This window comes from Symphalangus syndactylus, chromosome 19 (assembly GCF_028878055.3).
Source record: "Symphalangus syndactylus isolate Jambi chromosome 19, NHGRI_mSymSyn1-v2.1_pri, whole genome shotgun sequence".
In the NCBI taxonomy this organism is placed as follows: domain Eukaryota; kingdom Metazoa; phylum Chordata; class Mammalia; order Primates; family Hylobatidae; genus Symphalangus; species Symphalangus syndactylus.
Window position 1 is genome coordinate 78,977,631 of NC_072434.2, and position 25,616 is coordinate 79,003,246.

Sequence of the window (25,616 nt, forward strand, 5' to 3'; positions counted from 1 at the left end):
ATGGTGAAACCCTGTCTCTACTAAAAATACAAAAATTAGCTGGGCATGGTGGTGTGTGCCTGTAATCCCAGCTACCCCAGAGGCTGAGGCAGGAGAATTGCTTGAACCAGGGAGTTGGAGGTTGCAGCAGGCCGAGATCGCGCCACTGCACTCCAGCCTGGTGACAGAGAGAGACTCCGTCTCAAAAAAAAAAAAAAAAAAAAAAGAAAAAGAAAAAGAAAAAGAAAAAAAGAAAGAAAAAATGAACTATCTAAATTATGTTAGCTTCTCAGTCCGCTTCTAAGGACTCAATTCTCAGCCACAGTCCCCGCCTTCGAGTCACCAATACGTGATTTGATAACAACACTTTAAAATGTATGAATAAAAATAGGCCATCAAGTTCAAGTGATGCTTCATGGATTGACCTTAATTCTGATTTTGGTCTATGACCTATCTATGAAATTTATTTTTAGCTATTCCTGGAATATAAATTTCCTAAAGACAAGAACTGTGTTTGTGCCATTCACTGCCATATCCTCAGCTCCCTGAATAGTACCTGAACTACAGAAGGTGCTCAATAAATACGTCTGGAGTGAATTCACGTGTGTGGCAGTTACTGGGATAGAAGTTTGCTATTAAAAAATTATGAGCTACTTTCTTGTCTCCTGGGAAAATGCTCAATAAATCAACCATGAAAAGAACATACATATCACAGGCATAAAAAGATTGATGGTTTTATTGTAATGATTTTTATCCTCCAAAGAATAAAAGAAACCCCAAAAACCTGTATGGAACTCACAGTAAGAAAATGTTCCCTCAAAATATGTCCCAAGTATTCCCAAATTAAGTCTTTCTCTTGGCAGCAGAGGAAACGCAGAGATGAGCATTGTGGCAGATCCCTAGCTAGCTCTGGGAGTCAGCTGGCCAAATCTAAAATTGGTTTGTTGAGTCAGAGGCAGGAGAGGAAAGGTTGCCCCCGATAGTAGAGAAATTGGGTTAGCAGCAGAAATGGCACCTCCCAGCCTCCTCCCAGCTGAACTAAATGTATACTACTGCATGCAGAATGGACGTGTGTCATGCAGTTGTGATACGTGATTCCTCATCCCTGCAGCCACCACAGGAGTGAGGAGAATGGAGAAACACAAAGACCCCACTGTGGCTTCTAAAGACTAGGATTTCCACAGGTGACATGAGAGATTTGTAATTCCCACATGAAGCTATTTGCCAAATGACTCATTCCAAAGCCTGAGAGAGAAAGGCTGGTTCCCAAATCAGCACACTGTTTTTTGATGGCAACAGAAACACTGGGAAACATGAAGGAGGATGTTCCGGTTTTTCTTGTGTCCAGGCCCTCAGCCCCAGACCCTTGAGGGAAGCAAAAGCTCTGGTTAGTGAACTGGCATATGGGATCCTCAGTGAGGTCCAAGCAGGCTGTGAAACCACCCCAGTGAAGAATCCCGGGGAGCTAGAACAAGTGTATGTCACAGTAGGTAGCTAGTCAAGTGTGACAGGGCAGGTGAGGGCCCCACAGACATACACCAGGAGTGTGGCGCGACCATCAGGCAATGGACAGGTGGCTGTTAACCATTTCTCTAAAGTAATAATTAGTCACAGCTCGTGTCAGGGAAAGGCCGTATCCTAATACATAGCAAACGCCTGAAACTGATCACCAGCTTTCCGGTAAGATCCCAGAAGTATGCCCACGCATAAAACCCAAAGTCAAGAGGCAAGCTGAGCACTTGGTTTCTCAACTCACTCGCTTGGCCTTCTTCCAAGTTGTGCTTTTTTTTTTTTTTTTTTTTTGAGATAGAGTCTCACTCTGTCACCAAGGATGGAGTGCAGTGGTGCCATCTCGGCTCCCTGCAACCTCCGCCTCCCAGGTTCAAGCGATTCTCCTGCCTCAGCCTCCCAAGCACCACAGGCGCCCCCCTCCACACTTGGCTAATTTTTGTATTTTTAGTACAGACGGGGTTTCTCCATGTTGACCAGGCTGGTCTCAAACTCCTGACCTCAGGTGACCTGCCCACCTAGCCTCCCAGAGTGCCAGGATTACAGGCGCGAGCCACCCTGCCCAGCCCCTTCTTTTCTTTCCTTTCTTTCCTTTCCTCACTCTTCTAAAGCTTTTTAATAAACTTTCCCTCCTGCTCTGAAACTTGCCTCGGCCTCTCCTTCTACTTCATGTTCCTCAGTCAAATTCTTTCTTCTGAGAAGGCCAGAACTGAAGTTGCTGCAAACCCATAGGGATTCGCCACAGGTACCTTACTCGGGTACCTGCCACCAGTAACAGCAGCACAGACCTAGCACTTGCCAGTGCGTATACCTCATGCCCATTATCACTCACCCTGTGTGTGCTTGTGTGTAGGTAGGTGTGTGAGTGTACTTGTGCATGCATGCACGTGTGTGCATGTGTCTATGTACGTGTATGGGTGTGCTTGTACGTGTGTGTGCGCATATGTTTTTAAGCACGTCTATGCATGTGTATGAGTGTGCTTGTACGTGTGTGTGCACACATGCATATATGTGAGCACCTGTGTGTGTAAGCCTGTGTATGCTTGGCAGTGTGACATGCGGTGAGGGAGGAAGATTTCGAGGGAAGAGAGTTGAGGCCTAATTCCCAACGGTTATTTGCTCTTCAGTCTGAGACAAGTCCCTGAGCCTGAGGATTTGTTTTTCATCTATAAAAATGTGATGGCAAGAGACACTACATTGGCTACCCTGCAGAGATCATTAAAGCCCTGCCTAAATGGCAATGTGCCGTGAATATGCTAACCATTATTAACTTTGTGCTTCTTTTATCTCTTTTGCCACAGCTACCTCCGATTGTTAGACTGCATGTTAGAACCAAGTGCCCAGGGCTAGGGTTGTAGGCCATTAAAAATAGACTTGTGGGCTCCCCGGCAAGGATGGTCTGGCTCTAACCCTTACATGGGATTGAGGTTGCTATGCAACTTTGTCAGAGGCTAGGTAGTTTGTGTTGTTTCCACCAAGCTGTCCGCCCTGTCTGCGGCTACCCTTGTTGTTCACCAAGCTGATATATTGATTGCTCATGCCTTCCCACCTTATCACCGAAAAGATGTGTGTTTAGAAACTGCATTAGGAACTCTCTCCAAAAGCTGTTCTGTAAGTGATAACAATTGCAGCGACTAAGGGGTACTAATCACTTTTGTGCCAGGCACTTTGCCAAACACACTACAGACTTTATTTCATTTAATCCTTATGACATTCCTTAAAATAAATAATATTATATCCATTTTATAGATGAGGAAACCGAGGCTTAGAGAGGATAAATGCTTGCCCAACATCACATAGCAATCAAGCGAAACTCAAGAGATCTAACTCAGAGTTTTGCTGTGAACCATAGTTGCCCAGCTCAGCCAGTCATTCCGTATCTCTGCCCACGGGGGACCCATGGAGTTTGGGAGAAGAGAAAAGTGAGGAGACCATATTCAGGATGTGCAGGCTGTATGTTAGGCTGAAAGGCTCCTTCCCACCTCCTTGCATGTGCCTATACTATTTTTCCCTCCTGGCTCCCAAGGAAAAGGGAGTGACTCTAGTTAAATGCTGTCCCCAGGACTGTCCAGGTTCTCTTTCGGGCTGCCCCTTGCTGCCTCTCCATCCCTGCCATGGGATGCATGCCACCTTAGGAACAGCATGCCTCAGCTAGGTGGAGTCTAAGTGGAGTAGAAAGAAAAGAGCTCTCTTGTGGGCATTCAGCTGGGGGGAGAAACTGAGCTGTGCTCAGGCGACTCCCCCAGAGGTGCACCCCATGATTACTGCTTACCCCTACGCTGCACATGGCTTGCTGGTCCTAGAGCCTTTCACTCCACTGGACAGGGCAACGGGGCCCACAGTCTGCCCAGCCCTGCCCTGCTCCTGGACGCTCACGGGCTGCTGTACTGAACAGGGCAAAGGCCAGTGCAGGGACATGGGTTCTGGCCCCAGGTCTGATGCCAACTTGGCCACACTCGCCAAGTGATTGGACTTCTCTGGACTTCAGGTTTTTCTTTTTCTTTTTCTTTTCTTTTCTTTCTTTCTTTTTTTTTTTTTTTTTTAAGGCAGAGTCTTACTTTGTCACCTAGGCTGGAGTGCAATGGCACTGTGTCGGCTCACTGTAACCTCTGTCTCCTGGGTTCAAGCAGTTCTCCTGCCTCAGCCCCCCGAGTAGCTGGGATTACAGGCGCCCACCACCACACCCAGCTAATTTTTATATTTTTAGTAGAGATGGGGTTTCACCATGTTGGCCAGGCTAGTCTCGAACTCCTGACCTCAGGTGATCTGCCCATCTCGGCCTCCCAAAGTGCTGGGATTACAGGCGTTTGCCATCGGGCCTGGTCCAGATTTTTATTTTTCAAATGAAATGAGAAGCTTGGGTTTCACTCTAAACATTCTTTTCAATTCTGAAACCCAGCAATTCTGAATCTCTCCACTTCTGGGCAACTCTGTTTCCATTCTCCCGGGGTTCATGGGAGAGAACCTTCTTCAGAGAGGCTGATGCAAGAGCTTCAGGGGAAGTGCACTGGGGGCACATGAATTGTGGAACAGAAACAGCGATGGTTACAGCAGCTGGCAGAGTGAGGAAGCAGCGGTCTTTGGAGTCCCAGACCGAAGGCCGATTTCCTGGCCACAAAAGCACCAAAGGACAAGACTCCACCAACGGTGCCCCTTGGACGGTGGAGTCCAGCTGACAAGCTCACTCAGGGGACAGTGGCTCTTTTCTCAGTCACTCATCATGGTCACTAGGGATTAAGTGCATTTAATAACACCCCCACTCCGCATTTAATAACCCCCCAAAACCCAAATGACTCCTCTGCACATTGAAGCTGCTTAAACCATTGACCGTGATTAACTGCTATAGCAACTACATAACAGTCTGGAGGGGTGTGCACAGGGAAAACACCTCAACTACCATGCATTCATTACGTGTTCTTGCTGAGAGAGAGAAGGAAGGGACGTGAGTTCGAGGCTTCCTTTGCTCCTTGCAGATGGTACTTTTCAGTGTAAAATATGCCAAGATGAATGTGGAGCTCAAGCTACTGGGACAGTGAATAAAGACGCCGGGAAAAGGAGGAAAGAGATTTCACATGGGCAACGGTTGACGAGTCTTTCTTGTTTGTGACTTGCAGTGAGCAGTGGACAGGCATTCTCAGATCAGGTCAGAGAGCAAGTCATAAATGGGGGCAAATTCCAGTCGGGTCTTTCAACCGACCGTTTTGTTCAATGAATGTCACACTGTAACAGGATAATTGGAGGGTTTGGGTAAGCTGGTGAGGGAATAAGGGCTTTTCCTAAGAATGATAAAAGCAGAGAGGCAGCTCTTAGCTCTAAGCTGGCTGCCCTGTTTCTGCAAAAATAGGTCCTTTAACATGGAGAAGCAGAAATCTAAACCTTCTTAAATCCCCTCAAATGTTTTGAATAGAACAAACACCTATTTCATGAAAGAAATACATTTTCAAAGATCATAGCAACAGGACACACGAGCTGCTTGGTCACCTAAGTGTTTTTGGAAAAGGAAAAGAGCTATTCAGCATTAAAGATTCAGGAATGTCTGTTGACATATTAAGGAAACAACCTCAGGGGACAGCTGACAAGGCTCCAAGAAGCATCACCAAGGGAACAGTGACGCAAACGCGTTCCGTTTTTATAGGCTGGCAGGCTGCCAGTTTCCCTCGCCTGACGGCTGATGTAATGCTAATCCTTATCTGGGTTAGCGTTGCTTAGATATCAACTCAAGCAGCTCAGTCAGTTGCAATCAATAGCAGGATCCTTTTATAGAAGATAGTAAAGGGAAAAAATACGTGTGTGTGTGTGTGTGTGTGTGTGTGTGTATATATATATAGAGAGAGAGAGAGAGAGAGAGAGAGAAAACTCCAGATTCTGGTGCGCTGCAAACCTATACATTGTACAAAAAAAAAAATACATTATGCACTCAGGTGTCTCCATACGGAGTACAGCCAGTTGTCTAGGAAAGATATTGCTATTTCACAAGACCAGTTCTTTTTTTAAAGCATAACTAAAGAATATGCCTAATTCCCAGCTGAGCTAAATAATGATGGAAGAAAACAGAAGACATTAGGTGGGAATGTGAAAATAATGATCTTTTTCATTATTGAATAAATGGGCTGATTCCTTTTAAACCTATGCGTAAAATATCACTTTTTAAAAACTTCTTTAAGACCGCTGCTTTTCAGTTATTTTAGAATAAATAATAAGAATAATAATTATGCAAATTTTAATCAGTCGTGGATTGAATGCTTATGTTAAGTGTCTCCTGTAATGTGTTGGCAGGGCCACTTTTCATTTTTTCTCTCAGGCATAGCAATTTTAACTGTCCAAGAGCAATAAAGAAGAACTCATTTTAAAAGCTCAATTCAATTATGCATATTCTTACTTATTTACAAGATTATACCTAGATGGAAGGAATCTATGTTGTCCTACACAAAAGACGAATAGCAAATACATCCTTGGTTCCAAAGCCTTCAGAGTAGAAAATATTCAAACATTCCCATTGCAACCCGCCAGAAAAAGGTGGTGTGGGGGTGGAATAAGCACCAACAAAGGTAACCAAGCTATTTTTAATAATAATAAAATGAGCATAACTATGATAACATAGGGCAATAGACTTGTCAATCAAGCCCACAAGGATGGCAGTTACAGGGTAGAAATGACACATTATTAATATTTTATATGTTTATTGCACTTTTCTTTTAAGGTAGGTTTTATTTTGCTTTCAGCCTATGAGAAGTTTACAGATAAGCTTTATAAACCTTGTAAATTACATGAAAAGCTGATGGGTATGTACATATTTTTCTGGGAGAAGGGTTCATAGATATCATTACATTCTCAAAGGGATCCAGGGGCCCCAACCCCAAGGTTAAAACCAGTGAATTCTAAGGAGTTAAAAATCCTTTAGAAATTTGATTTCAATATCCCTCACCTCCCAGTAAGATAATTAATTTACAGGTAGAGAAAGTGGGAAATTGAGAGGCCAAGTTGCTCGCCCAAGTTTAAGGAAGCAGGCCATCTATGATTATCTAGGCTGCTAGATGAGAAGGCCTCCTTGCTTAAGTTTCTATGGCATGCCCATTAGTCAGGAGCATCCCATTGGAGCAGAGCTCATAAGGGAAGGGTCAGGGAAAGCTTAGGATGCCTGCTGATTAGTTCAATTTCAACTCAAGGGTAACACCTCAATATCTAGCATCCCTCATACCCACCCAGCTTCTCTTCCGCTCCCCACATTCCTGCTGCCCAAAGTCTCCCTCTGATCAGGCCAAGGCTAAACGGAACACTTAACTGTAGTATTTTGAAATTGTAATAGTCTCCCATGAAAATGTAGCTTTAGTATCACCTTTCTTTGATAAGGCAATGTTTGCTTCAGCATCTTGAAACACTTCCTATCGGGCAGAAAGGATACAGAACAGGAAACAAGGACGCACGAAAATGAAGGAACTTCCCATTCTGTAGAAATTAAGATGCAAATTCAGTTCTCCAGACTCATAGCCCTGTCCATTCTGTGTTACCTTTCAGCAGCTTGGCCTGGTTAATAGAGTCATGTATTCTTTGAGTCCAGCTCCTCCTGCCTAGGGCAGAAGCTAGGAATGGATGGCACAGGGAAGTCAATTCCAGTTTTAAGTAAGGAGCTGAGAAAAGAGCCAGGCTCGAAGGCATGGGGATGAGGATTTCTTCCCTTTTTTGAAGCAATAATATTTAATGCCATTTTTATGGTTATAAAATAATATTTGTTCATTGTAGAAAATTCAGGAGGAAAAACTAAAAAAAAGAGGAAGCAAAAAATACCTGAAATCCCATATCTCCTAGATATCACACTAAGTAAACAAATAACTTGGTTATTAGGACTGGACCTGCCTCTTTTTGTGTCCCTGAAGAAGTCACAAGTGCTTGGTTTCTTTGTGAGGAAGATATAAATAATTAAATCTTTTTTTGAGACAGAGTCTCACTGTCTCCCAGGCTGGTGTGCAGTGGTGCGATCTCGGCTCACTGCAACGTTGCCTCCCGGGTTCCAGTGATTCTCTTGTCTCAGCCTCCCAAGTAGCTGGGACTACAGGCGCGTACCAACCATGCCCATCTAATTTTTGCATTTTTAGTAGAGATGGGGTTCACCCTATTGGCCAGGCTGGTCTTGAACTCCTCACCTCAAGTGATCAGCCCACCTCAGCCTCCCAAAGTTCTGGGATTACAGGCGTGAGCCACCATGCCTGGCCATGATTAAATTTTTCTTGTCTGCTTTACAGGGTTGTTCTATGACTCAAATAAGATTAAGGTTTTGGAAATGATTTGTAAATCACGCAGATCTATATTGCAGAATTAAAGGATTCATACCATTATCCTTAAAGGTTACTTGCCCCTGTCGTATCCGTAGCTACTAAAACTATCACCTTAAAAACACGATTTCCCACGCTCACTCCCTGCTTCAGAACTGACCATGGATCTCGATGGCACAAGATTTAAAATAGAGCATCCCTGGTCTGACTCCTAGGAGCTTTCTCAATGCCAAACTTGATCTTGTCTTTGTTGCTGCAAACCATGCTTCTCATTGACCTTTGATGCAAACTCTACCCCATCAAAGTAAATCTTCGCATCATTGGCACATATACTGCATGTTTTATATTCTGGAACTTTCTATATGCTTTCCCTCATATACGACATTCCAGCCCACCTAAAAATGCAGATCACTTCTAATGCTTCATTTAATATCATTTCCATCAAACAGCTGCATGCTGGGAAAAATTCAGAGCTAGTTTTATACATGATAATTACATGACATGTCACTTAAATTTACACCCATCTTCTGATTTTTCTTTTGCAAACTTTTGTCTTCATTCTCTAACTCTTTTTCTAAAATGGTTAAAAATAGATTTTGGAAAACATTGGACATGAATGTCATTTGTTGTGTATGAATTTGCTAAGAAATAGGGTGTACCACAGCTGTTATTTTTTCCACATAGCCTACTCAATCTGTCATGCATTTACTGTGTTTTATAAATATGTGACATATTTGGAAATATATTGTTCACATATCTTGCATGTTTTCTATTCAAGGCATGCTAAAAATATAGTATCAGTTTGTCAACATGGCTTTTAAAAACAAGAGCCCCTCATTTAAAAATTCCAAGAAAGTCCATAGTTCAGACCAAGCAGTTCTTACACTTTCTGTTTCTTACCTTGCCATGTTTATAGTGTACCTGTCTCACATAAGTTGTGTGTTAAACATCTCAAATGCAAAAATATCAGACGTGTGACTCAAAAGCAAGGTGGTTTTCTCAAACTGCTTCATGTTCTAGAATGCATGTTTAACTTGATGCAGGAATACAAGAGAAAGAATGCAGGTTCTCTCTCTCTCAAGTGAATGTTCTTTCTGAAGAGTCAGCAACATCACCGTGGGATAGTGGTGTTGGGATGTTTCCATTAACCTAAAACTTTGAGGTGTGCAAATCATAAACCAAGCTGGCTTCCATATCATTTAAAACCCTTGTTTTCTTTGCACGACAACAGCCCCAGAGTGACATTTAAATAATGTTGTTTCCTGGAGAATTTAGAACCCAAGCATAGCCTTGTCCATAATGGCAGCTTGGAGGGAACTGAGGAGAGGGTAAGACATGGGGAGGGTAGAATTTCCCTATCTGTTTTTTTAAAAAAACAGAAACAAACTTACTTGCTGTTTCTAAGTAAAAAAAAAAAAAAAAAAAAAAAGGCAATGATTAAACAAGGAAAATGAGTGGTGAGTCAATATTCTCCAATTCTTTATTTGTTAAATTATTTTCATTTTTATAAAGTACATCTGTCAGTTCTTTTAAGTAAGGACAAAATTATCCTAAGAAATCTTTAGTGTAGATCTCATATTTTTAACAGAAATAAACATTGCAATGACAGCCACTGTTATTACAGTTATTATTTATTTCATGTGTGTTTCCTGCATTAATCTGATCTTAACACATTATCGATAGAGTCTCCCCTTGCAGGAGGGAAGCCTGCTCAGTGGGAGATGGATCTACAAAGCTCCCTCCCAGCCTGGACTGGAGCTGCATGGCTGCCTTCCTTCTGTGCAGCTGCACACCCCGGCTAACTGAGAGGGAATTCTCACGTGACCGAAGATGGCCCCAGACTTCCCACTATCTCACTTCCTTTGTGTTCCTTGCAGAGACACACAGGGGACTGTGGAAGTCAGCTGTGGAGGCTGCTTGAGAGATTTTTGACCCAGAACTCAACTTTGGGGTAAAACTGAGAAGAACGCTGGAGGGGTCTCTTTCCCCTGGAATGTGTGCATAGAAAATGCAATTTTCCATTGTATTGGAGAGACTTGGACTGTCTCTCAAGAAGGTCTTACTGTGATCATCAGAAAAAAAAAGGCGTCTCTTGGCTATGTGATCACGCATTTACCTTATGCGATAGCAACATATTATTAACCACCATCTCCTTAGCAATCCGGGCCAGGACAATAAGACCTTTGTACCCACAGTTTGTTCTTTCCAAGCCCTCTCAGCCCATCATCTCATTCTGCCTGCCCAGCAGCCCTGTAAGGGAGGACAGGAACTATTTCTCCCACTTTCCAGATAGGAAAAGGTCACCTAGCTTGTATAGGAGGAAGTGAAAGTTGAACTTAGATGTCCCAGCTCATTTTTTCTTTCTTTTAGCCTGTGTGCTCTTATGATTGATACCTATCCACGCTTCTCTCTACCTCAACCCATTAAGACATATTGAGGGGTAAAAAATGACCTTTTTCAGAGTGTGTTCTGCAAGAAACTTTGTGTCTTAAAAATATTAATTCATTTCCAATCACTAAATTCTCCGTACCAATCAGTTATTTTTCTGCTGTGTGCCTATTTCTCCGCTGAGCATAATGACTGAACAAAAAATACGTATGACAACACTTCTATCCACAAGTAGCTTATTCTGGTTGCCAGAATTCTAAGATGACCCCTGATGTCCCATGCCCTTGCGTAATCCCCTCCCCTTGAGTGGTAGCAGGACCTTAATTTGCTTCTAGCCAATAGTATATGGCAAAAGTGATGGGATATTGCCCCCGTGATGATGTTACATTATCAGGCAAAGGTGAGGGGATTTTTGCAGATGTAATTAGGATCTCTAATGAGTTGACTGTAAGTTAATCAAAAGAGCAATTATCCTGGGTGGGTCTGCCCTAATCAGATGAGCCATTTAAAAGAAGATCGAGAGGTCAGACACTAAAAGCAGCAGATTCACTCTCTCCCTTGCTGGCCTTGAAAAAGCGAGCTGCCATGAGATCTGTAGACTGAAAGAAATGAATTCTGCCCTGTGACCTTGAGTGAGGACCCTGAGCCTCAGATGAGATCCCAGCCCCAGCTGAAACATTGATGGAGTCTTGTAAGAGACCCTGAGCAGAGGACCCAGTCACTCGTCCCCACACTCATGGCCCATGGAAGCTGTGAGTAAATGTGTGGTGTTTTAAACTGCTAAATGTATGACAATTTGTTACACAGCAATTATGATCTAGGAAGGGGTGGTTACTCAACATAATTTAGCAAGTGTCCATAAAATCTAAGATTTGTAAAAAAATTAAAAATAAAAAAAAGAGGTTTTTTTTTTTAGCTTCTTGGAATATTACATAAATAAGATGCAGAGGTGATATGTAACACTAATAACTACACTGGTTAGTAGGTAGTAGGAAAACCAGTCTTGCCATTTGGAAGCAATAGTGAGCTGTATTTTCTTCCTCTTTCTCTCCCTGCCTCACACATACAGTTGCCCAACCAATTGCTAATAGGAAGGTCCTATTGCTAACATCAGCAATCATATTTAGACACATCAGATAGCTATTCCAAGAAGGCATTTTTAATTTCTCTCCCAGCTAAAGCTATCACCTTGGACAGGAAGTGGTGGGTTCTGTGCAAAATCACAGGAAAAACTTTCCCTAGAACATTGGATTTCAAGAGATGCCTATGCTATTTCTAAGCCTGTAGAAAGACAGTGCTGAAAACTGTGCCTGGCACTTAGTGGGGACATAGTAAGCACAATAGTAGGCACTCAGCAAATATGGAATATGCACAAGTAGCATCAGCTCTTGAAAATATTCTTTGCTTTATAATGTCAGAAGAAGTCCAGGTACAGTGGCTTGTACCCATAATCTCAGCAATTTGGGAGACCGAACTATTAGGATTGCTTGAGGCCAGGAGTTCAAGATCAGCTTGGGCAACATAGCAAGACCCTGTCCCTAAAACAAACAAACAAACAAACAAAAGATAGTCAGGTGTGGTGGCATGTACCTGTAGTCTCAGCTACTTGGGAGGCTGAAGCAAGAAGATTGTTTGAGCCCAGGAGTTCGAGGCTGCAGTGAGCTGTGTTTGCACCACCACACTCCACTCTGGAGTGAGACCCTGTCTCTAAAAAATAAGCAATAAACAATTAATTAATTTTAAAATTAAAAAAATAAAATGTTAGATGAAATGGTCAGTGTATTAAACACTTATCAATGGATTTGACTCTAAAGCTTAAATTTTACTGATTCTTTCTAATATTAGCTTTATTAATGAAAGTGTGGGATCTTCCGGTTGCTGTTGTGACGGCTAGCTGATAGGATGAGGTAGGGGCAGGGACAGGAGAGAGTTGCGTGGTGGCAATGAAAGCCCTGGCCGGGTGGACATAGTTTCAGTCTGCTCTGCAGAAGTTGAAATACGCCTGGGAAGACAAGGCAGATAACGTAGCACGCAACTGAGCTCATGAGTGGAGGAGAAAAGAGAAAATGTGTCTCTGTAGGTAACCCCTGGGGGAGCCCATTTTGCAGTAAATGCAGAAACAGCATTATTAAATCAGGATGAGGGTAAGAAGGACTGCCAGAAATGGACCCCACCCCCACCCCCACCCCCCACACCGCCCCAGGTCACTGCACCTGCCCAAGCCTTGGTTCTCTCCCTTGAAAAACAGGGACGATGGTAGCACCTCCCTCAGTGGGTTACTGTGGTGAGGATTCAGCAAGATAATCCCCGAAGCTTCCAGGAGATGAAGGATGCTCAGTAAATATTTGTGATGATTATTCACAGAGATGAACCTAAAAGCTAAATGCCACAAGTGACTGGCTGGATGTTACAATGTCTGGGGAATGCTTCGCAGCCTGACCCTTATTCCAGAAAGTTCTGTGAGTATCCTCATGACCTCACTGAACGTCAGCGCCGCCTGCTCTTAACAGGGAGAGCCACAGACTCTGCAGTGCGTGGCAGGCAGGGCCTGTCACTGTCGACTGTTGTCGCTGTGGCTGTAGCAGTGGAGGTGGCCGGGCCTTCTTTCCCACCTCCCTTCTTCCCCATGGTCAGCCCCGCTCCCAGGCTCTGTCTGTGCCCCTGCAGCTCCCCGGCGGTGGCCTTTTTGTTCAGTGCTTCGTTGGCGGCTGGGACTCACCCTGATTGAAAAGCTCCAGATGTGTGCTCGGAAGCCCGGGAGCACAGGAGTCACAGCAAGACCAGCAGCGGTTGCTGAGAGGACGCCACGCTGACTGGGGATCGAGAGGGTGGCTTCCTTCAAACAGAGAAAGGAAAAAGCCCCTTGAACCAATCTGAATGTAAAATCCAAAAGCTATGGCCACCGCGAGGAAAACAACAGTCATGATGGCGGCCAGGAGGCCGTCGCCGTGGGAATGCAGTCGGCCTGAGCATGTGGTGTCTGCGCAGGGCCCGAGACCTTCCAGGGAGGGGAGAAATACTTTTTGGCTGACTCTCCTGACTCTGTGTTTCCTACAATTCTACAACAAAGATCCAGGAACATGAGAAAAGGAAAATGAGAAAATGTGTCCTGTGATCCAAATTTAAGCTAAGAACAGGACAGGCAATGTGAGCCAAATAGAAATGAGGCCAAGAGTGCTTTCTTGGGGCCCCAGCATTTTTTTTTTCTTTCGAATGCCCAAACCTGTTTAACTGCTTAGTGTGAACTCTAGTTCTGGGATACAGTTCACTATGGGAAAGGAAATTTAATTAGCACTGGCGACCTCACCTTCATTCTTAGGTCAATACAGTAAACTGGCATATGAATAGTGATTTCTACCAATTGATTCCTGAAGGAAAAGAGAGAAAAGGAGAGAGGAAGACACACACACCCACACACACACACATACACACACACACACACACACACACACAGAGACAGAGACAGAGAGAGACAATGAGGCACAGAGAAAGAGAAACAGGCAGAGAGAGAGAGAGAGAGAGAGACAGAGAGAGGGGAAGAGAGACAGAAAACAGAGACAGAAAGAAAGAGACAGACAGAGAAAGAGAGACAGAGAGGCAGAGAGAGACAGAGAAGCAGAGACAGAAAGTCAGACAGAGAAAGAAAGAGAGGAGCAAGTGACATACTTTAAAAATTATTCTTGAGAGAGGTCATCCTGCATCAGCTGCAGAAATCAACAATCACTTGGCATTGCCAGCTGTAATACATTCCCACATTGCATTCTGCATGGGCATTGACTATCTTGACCCACACTCTCTGTATCATGCTTACAGTAACGTAAGTGGTCAGATTTCTACAATTAGGCCTTGCAAGATAATAATGACAAGCCGTATTCGTATATTGCTTTACTGTTTGCAAAGCAGTTGCATAATTATCATTACGTTTGGTTCCTCATGACTGTGCTGTGAGGAAGGCGTTCCTGTTCCCATTTTAGAAGTGAGGACACAAAGTTACAAGTGTCCAAGCCAGAACCTGATGCCAAATCCCATGACATTTCTGCCGTACTGGGCTCTACCATGCCCTGGGAGGATGGCCACCTGCAAACACAGCCTTTCTCCCAACAGAGAGAGAAACTGAGACGCAAGCTCGAGTAGCAACTTGATGGAATGGCAAAGTTGGGACCATTAGCTCTTAGAATACGTCAATTTTGATTGGCTGAAATTGACAGGAGTATCTAAGACAAAAGATACTCCAGAAAATAAAGGGATCGGGGAGGGATGATGGAGAAGCGACCTTACAGTTTTCGTGAAAAAGGCTGTGTATCAAGACAGCATTACACCTAGTGGGAATTGGAAGGATTTAGCTGTACTTTATGTCTCAGAATGTGCTAATGTGATTATCTCATATTAGCTATTATGTATGCCCTATGAATAATGTCATTCCAGTGCTTCTGGAGAATAGGAGTGGAGCTGCAGGCCCTTCAAAACAATCCTAGGCAGAGTCTGAGTAATCCTGCACATCTGAATCACCAGCAAAAGACAAGTTTCAATTTGGATTCAGAAAATACATGATGCAAACCTTTCTCAGTCCTGGAAGGGAGGGAAGGCATGGGAAGAAACAGGATTGGACTGGAAGGACTGGCTGTCTTTCCTGCGTGCTCTCCCTTTGACCTGCTTGGCACACCCTGCTTCTAAAATGGCCCATGTGGTTGACAGTCTGCAGGGATGTGAATAGAAACCCAAGACGTCGGGCTCAGTGCATCTCGAAGCAGGGCCGCAGTCTCAAGCACAAGACAGGCACGTTCTGCTCACAGCGTTCCTTTCTAGTCTGAGCAAAATCTTCCCGCAAGGCCAAAATCCCAACGGCTGGACATGAACAGGGCGTATGTGTTTTTCCCCTTCCAAGCTCTTTTGTTGCATTTTATTGTTTTTCCTACCTAGATGTTAGGCTGTCTCCTTGATGTGAAACATCCTTCCTTTCTAGAATTTCCAGGAAGCACAATTGCCTCCCACATTTAGATTTAATGTAATTCAAACCAAAGTTTGAGGCTATTTCTCCTAATTCAGGAAAAGCTGTGAGCTTGGCAACCCAAATGGAAAAAGACAGAAAAAAAAAGGATGGTAGTGGATTTGGGGGTGTTTTTCTCATTTTTGGTTGTGTGTATGGCGTTTCATAAAGCGTATAGGAGAATTAAGCTCAAAAAGCAACTGCTTGGAGAGATAGAAACTCTTGTAATTCATGTTGTGCATAATGGATTTGGCAGGCCCAAGCACAGAAATTTCCAGAAGTGTTTGCGTGGCAGCAGTTCTTAGCCAATTCACATTTTTTAGCTGTTCTGGCCAGCTGCCCAGCCTGCAGAAAAAGTCTTGTATCTCCACAAGTTTGGCTGGCCTCACTGACGAGTTTCCAAACTGCATGGCAACATTGGATGAGCTGCTTTTCAAGTGCCAAAAAAACTCCTGCTACTTATATTGTTACTAAATACCAGATGTGCTTAATCAAGAGCGCGTGGGGCCAAACCTAGGGTAATCAAATAACCTATCATTAACATTTTCTAAAAACAAAAAATGCAATTGGAACACCAGATTACTGTTTTTCTTTGTTTGCTTTTACGCCCTATTACTGGAACCCCTAGGGTGATACGAACAGGACACGGGTGGGGAGGCCGGCTCTGAAGACGCTGTTTACAATCACACCCCTGCACATCTGAAATATGTGTGAGAAATTCAAGGCCTGCACATATTTCCTCTGGGCTCCTCACAAGGACCCTGGCCCCCCGCGACTCCCGCCCTTCAGGGGAGGGGCCCTGCAGGCGGAGGCGCACACCACGCTGGAAAGCAGTGGAAGTTTGAGGTGCACTGGAGTTTGACCTTGAAAGAGGGAAATGCAGAAAGAGACAGCAGGGCAGCTTTGGGGACTTGGCAAATTAGCGAATGTGCAAGAGTTGGAAGCTGCTGCTGCTGCTGCTCGAAAAATATATAGAGATTCTGAAAGGCTGTAAGAGACAAGAGGATGCTGTGTGGCTTTGTTGGCGGCCCCAACTGGGCTCCGACTGGTAGATCTTGAAGTATTTCTTAATACAAAAATCTCCAATTCTATTTGGGTCCCTCTCATCGCTGTAATACAGATATTTTGTAAGTTTTCCGGGAATCCAATGGGAAAATAAATGTGGCTGGCAGATTCTCCCCCTTGCTCCATTCAAGGTCATTCGTGCTGTCTGGGCCTCCAGGGACCTGCTTCTACAAACCTCTGTGCCTCCCACCTCTCTAATCCCCTCTCCCCCAGACTCACAGTTCTAAAGAGATGAAAAGGACATCTTTCTTACCCCAGGGTTGCTGGGTGACCCTGATAGATAATGAGATAATGAGCATGTGTGTTGGGGTGATTTGAGAGCGAGAGGGAATGTTGCAAAATGAAATTCTATAGAAGGAGATGGAACCTGCAATAAGAAATTTCAGAGTTAATAACTCTTCTGAAACTATTTGTTATCTGCTTTAAGACAACCATGTAAATAAAGGGATAAGAGACTCAACACATCGAGAGTTGTTTTAAGAAAGCTATTGCTAAAAATGTATTATAATCCCACTGTACCTCGGATGCCATTGTGCCAAGCCAGACTCAGGGAGAAAAGATTTAGTGTTTCTCTGTTGCGTGGAGCCATTAGGGGGCTAAACCATGAGCTTGCTCTAATTAGCAAGGACACGCCTTGAAAATGTGTGATTTCAGCAGATGTGAATAGTAAAGTAATGCGGGGCTGGTATCTACCACATCTTTTGAACTTCTCTTCCTGACTATAGTCATGGGTTTTACACACCAGATGCGTTCCTGAAAAGTCGGGTGTGAATCTGTATACAAAGTGGGATTATGTTTGAAATGTTCTGGGGATGCTCTGGACTTAGAGGAAACATGTATCAGTGAAGAAGTCACAGGGAAAGTCATACCCACCCCCGATTCATCTTTGCTGGGTTTGGACGGGCCCTCAAGCCCTGGCGGAGGTTAGCATAAGCTGCCCCTCACTTTCACTGCTGGGCCATTGAAAGGAAAGGGCTGGTCCCCGAGAAGGGTCAAGGCAGGGCTATTTTGTTCTCCAGCAGCAAAGCAAAGAATGCTGGAGGAAACCACCCAAGCGACAAGCTCTGCAGAGGGCAACTGCAGGCTGAGTCTAAAAACAAAAGTGGAGGAGCCCATCTCCTTGGAGCTGTTTATATTACATAACTCAAATAAACACAGCAGTTCAGAAACAGTTCCCTTGGCGAGGGCCAGGACCATGAGAGGCCGACAAAGGGCGTCTCCTTCAGCCACCCTGGTCAGAAATGGCTTCTTTAAAACAACAATAATAACAATACACAGCGACTCGCCAGTCCAATTCAGCAGGGTGTCTTGAATACATCAGAGAGGAGTCGCTCTAATTAGGCCTTGTAAGGTCCCTTTATTTTCTCTAGCTAAGGAAATAAATCCTAATCAGAGCGCCCAGAAAGAAGCAAAACTGACACAGGAATGGCTATTCTCATGTGCAGAGTAGGGAAAGGAAGCCCTTCCAGTGGGTTTTCTCAGCACTCGAGAGCCGCTGTGAAGCTCGGCCAGTGCGACGACTGCTTCTTGGGCAATCGAGTAGTGGCTGGCTTTCTGTGACTTCAGCTCCTCTTCAGTTCAGGGCGACGCAGGGGCCGCCAGCCTTCTGGGAAGCATCGGGCAGTTTACATGGAGTCTGTGTGAAGAATAATAATTTTTAAAAAACAAAAACAAACAAACAACAACAACAAAAAAAACGGTTACTAACTCAGTAAATGACCTCAGGCCTACAGGCCCAAAGTCTGAACAAAATCAGTCTTGAATTGAGAGCAAGGCGAGAACCCACTGAAACCTTTTTCATCAGTGCCCTGAAGTCTCCAGGGACAGCAACCCCTATCATATACCAGGGGCCGAGAATAGAAATAAAAATTGCGAAGACAGTCCTGAGCCTGGGCTGATGGTTCTGGCTGCCAATAACTGCCCCATTAGTAGGCTATGGGGATGTGCTAGGGAACATTTTCTCTACGAGGCTTGCATTTAAAAATATATCTTTCTTCAAAGCTGGCCCGGGGAGTGGATGGGGAGGAAGAAGCCTTCTTTCTCCGTGCTTATCAGGCGCTAATTCATCCTGTGATTTGCTGCGGATAGCTTACTTCTCTGAGCCTGCGTTTGCTGTGTGAGGATGACTGAGATCCCATCTCTCAGCGAGTTAATGTTTCAGACAATTCCTGGGTGAAAGCCGCACTCCAGAATTCGTCCCCCACAGTGTGTTTGCTGGGTGCCCATGGGGCCAGAGGACACAGGACGGTAGCTAAGGGCAACCCTCTCTACTAAAGGCTCTCACCTCTTCTCCCTCCTTGGATGTGTCCCTGAAGACGTTTGTCTCTTGGTTTCTTTATTCTCAAAAGGAGGACAATTCCTACCCACCCCCTAAGGATGTTTAGGAGTAAGAGCCAACAGAAGTTATTTAAAAGTACCTGGCAAATAACATTCAGGATCAAGTGCTGAAAGATCCCCTTCCTCACACTACCCTACGTAACGCATTACCTATGTGCTCCCCTTTAAAACGCATTGCTGACAGACTGCCCTATGGGGTGTAAGGCTGTTCTGTACAGAAGAGGTCTCTCGGGCTCCTCCAGAGAAGTTTGCTTTGCAGGAACCGCTGAAATCCTTACATGTCCAAACGCATGTTCTAGGTAGAAAAAAAACAGGTGATGAGCTGTAAGGTAGAAGCCTGCCAGGATCCACCCATGGGCACCCAGGGTTTGGCACCCCTCTTTCCAGGGGAAAACAAAAGTGAACCAATCAACACGACGAGGTCAAGTTCAAGTCTGCCTCAGTAAAACCCTGGGGACTTTCTTCTTGAAAAACAACTGGGACAGTGTGACAGCTGTTTAAGGATGCCAAAGAAAAGGGTCCCTTGGGAAACCTCCCCAAGGGCTCCTCTGCTTGCAGGAGTCTGTGATGAGTGACAAAAAAGACAGACAGTAAGAATAGGGCGGGCCAGGCCCAGGTGAATGCTCTGATTAGCTAGTGGTCAGAGTGCCACAAAGACGTAAGATCTAGCAGTGATGACAATCACGATAATAACTACATTGATTATTATGGTTGTCATTGGGGCCTATTAAACAATAGATTGCCTTTAAGCTGTGGCCCCTCTAAGAACCTTTTACCCAGAAATGTGTACCACATTGCAATCCTTGCAGCCCCTTCCGTGGCTTCATTTGGCATGCTTATAAACGAAACACAAATCAGGTTTCATGGTTGCTAGATAAATATTTGCAACAACTTTAAAATCTGGTTCATGATTCAAGTTGTTCCTCACAGCAAATGCATAGTGGGACATCAGAATGATGACAAAGGTGGGAACAAAATCTCTGCCCGGAGATGTGACGTGTTGGAGGTGAAAACAGATTGCATTTGCACGGCAGCCACTGCCTCTGAAACAGGCTGGAGAAATTCCTTTTATGGCAGGCACTGGACTTAGAACCCAAAGACCTGGATGTCATTATTGGCTCAGCCACCTCCCAGCAGTGTTAACTGGGGCAGGTTAGTTAACCTTTCTGAGACTCGACGTTCTCACCTATAAACTGGAGCTCAGGATACCTATCTGTCGGGGTGGTTAGGATGGTCAAAGGGCACCCCCAGGAGCACGATAAATATGAGCTGAAACAGCGAAGTCGGAATCTGTATACAGACATGACCTGTCACCTCTCGGAGCATTAACCCTCACAGTGAACTGGCAGGAGAGGTCTCCTGTCTCACTTCTGGGAGCAGAGGCACAGAGCTGGGAAGTCGGCCTGCCCACCTCCCCTGAGAGCTGGCAAGAGAGCCAGGAATGGGATGCATGCACATGCCCTCCGATCCAGAGCTCTTGCTACCAGGAGCATGGCCTCTTTAACAGCTCACCGGTTGATGGATTTGTTTCCATTTTCTCCTGGGCCTAAATAGTTCCCCAGCTTCCAAGGGGCACTCCCTCTTTCACACTTGTGGGTACTGCCCAGGGAACTGAAGGCTCAGAAAGAGTAGCAACAGAGAGGAACATGGGCACCAGGGAGAAGAAGGCTCTTATATTCTTTCTAGATGAATCTCCAGGCTGCGGCAGTCCCGGGCGAGTCCCAGGCCTGCCGCAAAACCTGTCCGCCGTGGGGCTGCCTCAACATGCTGTTTGGGAAGTCAAGATGTTCAGTGTAAACTTTGTTCTCCCTTCCCTTTCTTTGGGGATTCACAGAGGCAGCTCTTCCAGGGCCTTCCTCTCCAAGTCTTTCTGGTGCGGAAATCTGAGGTCACACACCCTGGAACACGACATCTCTGTCAGAACAAGCCCGTGAGGCGGCTGTCCTATCCGAGAGGGCTGTGCAGCGGGTGTTGTTGGCCCTTGAGTTTGCCATGGTTTAGGTTTCTCGGTGGCACTATTTTTGGCAGATTTTTTTTTCCCTCGCTCTTTATCACAAGCCCGTCGGGCAAATGACAGCGGAATTGCAAGCTTGAATGGACTTGTTTGACAGGCTAACTTTCATCCTGAGCACTGCTGCTGACTTTTAAAAAGGAACTCTGAGAGGAGGATAGTAATTTCACACTAATTCCTTGCTGTAATTTGCTTTTGAGTATAAAATGTCGTGTTTCAATCACCCTAGCTGCGTGGTGTAAGGGAGAAGATGGGACACACGTATGGTTAATGTGTTTGTAATAGACACACACAAAGACACCACTTTGCTCTGACGCAACAACACAGGAAACTCTGATCCACACTTCAAGGGAATCTCCACCAGGTACAAACAAGTGCATTCAAAGGAATTCATAATAAATTGCCAGCTTTGGCAGAAACAGAGAGCTCCTTTAAACAGAAAATCTCACACTTGACATCTCCATCATCCAAGCGTTTATTAGAATATCTTTATCCCCCAGGCTGCATTATGGAGAGGAATTGGGGTGGTTTTAGGCAAACCCCAAAGGTAGGAGGGTCTGAAACCCTGGATGGACGTAAATGCATTGGGGGAACAGATCAGGTTCAGCTGAGGAAGGTGAAATTCATCTGGGAGAAGGGTAAGTTAATAGGTACTGGCCAAAAGGAAAAAATAGCCTCCACGCTGAAGAGAGCTGATGAGGCTGTGCTTGGAAAATCCTCTAAGAAAAAACTACAGGGTCTCACAGAGAGGCCAGTGGTGAGGGCTTTGCCCAGTTTAGAAGCAGGAAGCAATGACTTTTTCTGATTTATTAATCTGCACATGGAAGCACCCTAATCCCGTCCCTTCACCACCTCTCACCGCACTTAACTATCCTGGCCACACTGCCTGACACTGCATTTTTCTCCCGGGATGGCCACTAATATTTCACATACTTAATCTTGCTCTCACCTAGATTATAAATTCCTCGAGGTCAGGAGTCAACATCCAGCCACGGACTCCTTCCCAGGACTCTGTAACTTCTTGGAGGATGGCAGAGACCTTCACACATTGTTCGCAAGGCTTCTGAAACAATGGCAAGATTGTACAAGGGCTGGGAAGGGTATTTTTAGAAGAACGGATCCAAGCTCTTTGGTGGGCCCTCAGGCTGTTTACCACCTAGCCTGACTGCCTTTGGTGTCTTTCTGGCCCTGGCTCCATATGCAGTGTGCTCCAGCTGAGTAGAACTAAATGCTATCATGCCTCCGTGTCTTTGCACATGCTGTTCCCTCTGCCAGCTGCCCTTGCCCCTTCTTCCATCTGTGGACTCTTTCAGTTCTAGGTCACCTTCCCTCTCCCCACAGAACTGCCAGCATCTCTTAGGCAGAGCTGATGGTGCCTCACTCTGTGGGTCCAGGGTGCTTTCTGGAGGCCTTAATGGGGAGGCAGGGCCAGCTGCCAGTCATCAGGTTGGTACGGCCATCGGGTTGGTACTGCCTGGTTGGCAGGTCTGTCTCTTCGGTTAGCCTGGGACTGCCTTGAGGCCAGGGCTACTTTCCTCCCTGTCTCTCAGTTCTTGGCCCCCAGCACAGTGCCTGGCTCTCAGCAAATGTTTCTTGAATGAATGTGCTTCCCATGTGGGGCAGATCATGACAAAGGCAACAGCAGGGCCCAGTGTGTAATGCGAGCACAACAAAAAGGGACCCTGCTTTGAGACCAGAGATGTTCCACAGGGAAGCCGTGCCTGGAGCCCCTCCTGATAAGCTGGGGCAACTGGGACCACTCCTAGACAGGGTGTTTGAGGGGGTGGTGCTTGCTTTTGGGAGACCCAGCCTCATTTTGAGAGCTTGTTCCACTCTGAGGATTTCTGTTTTCCATTTCCAAATCTTTATGCTATCCTTCAGTTACACTTGCTCAAAATCTCCGAAGATAGGTGTGGATAAGCGGCAGTGTGCTGGGGTTGGGGATGGGGGGACAGGGCATTGCCCAGGCTGTGTGGGAGGCAGGAGCGAGGTGATGAAGAATCTGGACTCCAAGCTGGCCCCAGATGCCAGCCCACCTTATGTGATACACTGAGAGTGCCTCAGTTTCCCTGCCTGTTAAACAGTAATGGCTCCTTCATTGAGTTGTTCTGAAAAATCAAGTTAGTACAAAGGAAGCACAGAAAGTGTGCCTGACACAGGCAATCACTTACTGCATGCCAGCTCCTGGCATTTGGAATCTGAAGATGGAATCCAGTCTGACTTCCTTCACTCGCGAGTTGTCCAAGTCACCCCACCTCCCCATTCATGTTCTCATGTCTCTGAGATGAGGATAATAAGGCTGACCTTTCCGGCTGTTGGGAGAATCAGATAATCAGATAGTGGAAGTGAGTGCATTTTGCAAGCTACAAGGTGCCTTCCCAAGGGAAGCATGAAGTCACCTGGGTGAAGGTATTGGGAAGTGAGGCCCTGTCACAGATCCTGCCCCACAAGAGCTACCCCTGTAAGGAATCAATGACTCGGTATTAACCATGCTTTTAATTTCTGTAAAGTGATGCGTTGACATCCACCTAAGGCCCTATTAGCCAACCTAAGCCAATTGTGACTCACCCGTTGCAATGGTTAACTTTATGTGTCAAGTTGGCTGGTCTGTAGTGCCTGGATATGTGGTCTAACATTATTCTGGATGTTTCTGTGGGAGTGTTTTTGAAAGAGATCAACATTTAAATCAGTAGGCTTTGAGCAAAGCTGGTGGCCCTCCATGATGCAGGTGGGCCTCATCCAATCAACTGAAGGCTCTAGTAGAGCCAAGCCTGACCCTAGGAAGAGAATTCTGCCAGTGGACAGTCTTCTAACTTGAACCGCAACATCAGCTCCTCCCTGGGTCTCCAGCCTGCTGGAGGTTTTGGACTTTTCAGCCTCCATAATAATGTGAGCCAATTCCTTAAAATCTGTCTCTCTTTCCCTCTCTTCCCCCACCCCTCCGCTCCGCACATGCATTCTATTGATCCTATTTCTCCGGAGAACCCTGACTAATATACTCATAGACATCTGGAGTCCTCAGATTACTTTAAACTCTACACTCTAACAGTCACAGTAAAGGTGAATTTCGCAGGGGTGCCACTTGCAAACATAGCTAGCCAGTCCCAAGCCTGCACATCCTGCCTTGCTTTTCCTTCCCACGGAAACCACACTAAAGGCTCCTGCCACTGTCCCACTCTCCCTCTGGCTCCTGACCCACCCCGAGGCTTCCCCATGTGGCCCTGGACGCTGTGCTGTGTTCTCCCAGGCAACTGTGAGAATACTAAATCTTTCAACTTTCTCCATCTCTCTCCCAACCTCGCCTGGGCTTTCTACACCTCCTCCAAGGTAATGTGATGAGACAGACTGTGATTGCAGCCCAGTGCCAGGGACACTGTGGGCCAGCCCTGACCCAGAGATGGGCAAGTGAGTTATTTGTCCCTGTCACGTGGTGCTCTGCCAGATGCGACGGTGCTATTCTATGTGAGATCTGGGGCTGATAGAAACGATAACAAACTTCTTGAGCAGCTTAGGCTAAAAGAATTGTTCTTTGCGTGAAAAAGAAATTGTCATCATCATTATAACCACTATCCTGGCCCTCCAGAGAGCCCAGATGAGCTGTGTTCTTGGTGAGGACAAATGTCCATCCAGAAGAGGGGTATTTATTGGCTCTTCAGGTCCCAGAGAAGTCCCAATCCCCCATGCAGGAAGGATTCCAGAACATCCATGTCTAAGGATAGGACCCTAGCTCAGAGCAGAGCTCACTCGCTGCACCTAGGGGAAGAGGAGGACAGTTACTTTCCAGAAAAAAGTTAATTTACCCTAAGTGATTCATAAAGTTGCAGAATCACAGAATTACAGAACCTTAGAATTTCAGAGGCTGAAAGGGATCTAACAGGGCATCTGGGTCCAATACCCCTCATTTTAAGCAAGAAAAAAAATAATTCCAATTAAAATACAGCCCTCCGCTCATCTGCAGTTTCTATATAGAGCCCCAGATGAATGCTAATTAGAAGACCGGTTGGAAGAACAGCTTTTTCCTACGACCAGTGTTCATTTTGTGGGATTTCTCACTGTTGATTAATTAATGTAAGCATCCATCCATTCACCTGTTTGTCTGTTCACCTGTCTGTTCATTGCTGCATCCATTCCTCACCCCAGTAAAAAATCGAGGCAGTTACATCAAGAACACAGACATGGTTTGCTCTCACTCCCTCCTCCTTCCTTTTTGTTTTTCTCTCCTATCCAGGATGAAGACCAGCTAGCTCTGCGCATGTGTGGGTGTGGGAGAAAGGCCAGTTGCCGTCAGTGTCACGGTGCTGTTTTTGAAACTCTGCAGGTCCCTCATAGGGCCGGCTGATATCACCCATGCCAAGATTGCTTGGCCTTGACAGAGCCTGTGTTAGAAGGGACTATCATGAAGGTATCCAAGATACTAAAGGGCTGAAACAAGCTCCTCTCTTGTCTTCACAGTGTCTTCCAGTGGCAGACAGGAGGCCACTGAATGAAGCTGAGGACAAATAAATGTCAATAAACCACCACTGGGAGCTGCTGCTCCGCCATTTCCTGTGGCCTGCAGGGGGTCACTGAG

General features: G+C 45.4%; 1 protein-coding gene across 4 annotated transcripts in view; it reads right to left on the reverse strand.

The window, feature by feature from the left end:
• LOC129458388 (uncharacterized) overlaps nt 1-13,635 on the reverse strand; it is a 49,915-nt gene extending 36,280 nt beyond the window's left edge. For 3 of the 4 annotated variants that reach the window (XR_010114613.1, XM_063613460.1, XM_055234157.2), the window contains exons 1-2: nt 13,366-13,635; nt 12,237-12,353 (exon numbers count right to left, since the gene is read on the reverse strand). Coding sequence is in view for 3 of the 4 variants with exons in the window: in XM_063613460.1 (XP_063469530.1) it covers nt 12,237-12,353; nt 13,366-13,570 (322 nt within the window). In the remaining variant the exon portion in view is untranslated. Of the gene's footprint in view, nt 1-9,713; nt 12,185-12,236; nt 12,354-12,869; nt 13,026-13,365 lie in introns of those variants that run through there. The other variant, XM_055234156.2, reaches the window with a different exon arrangement.
• Between the last annotated feature and the right edge of the window lie 11,981 nt (nt 13,636-25,616).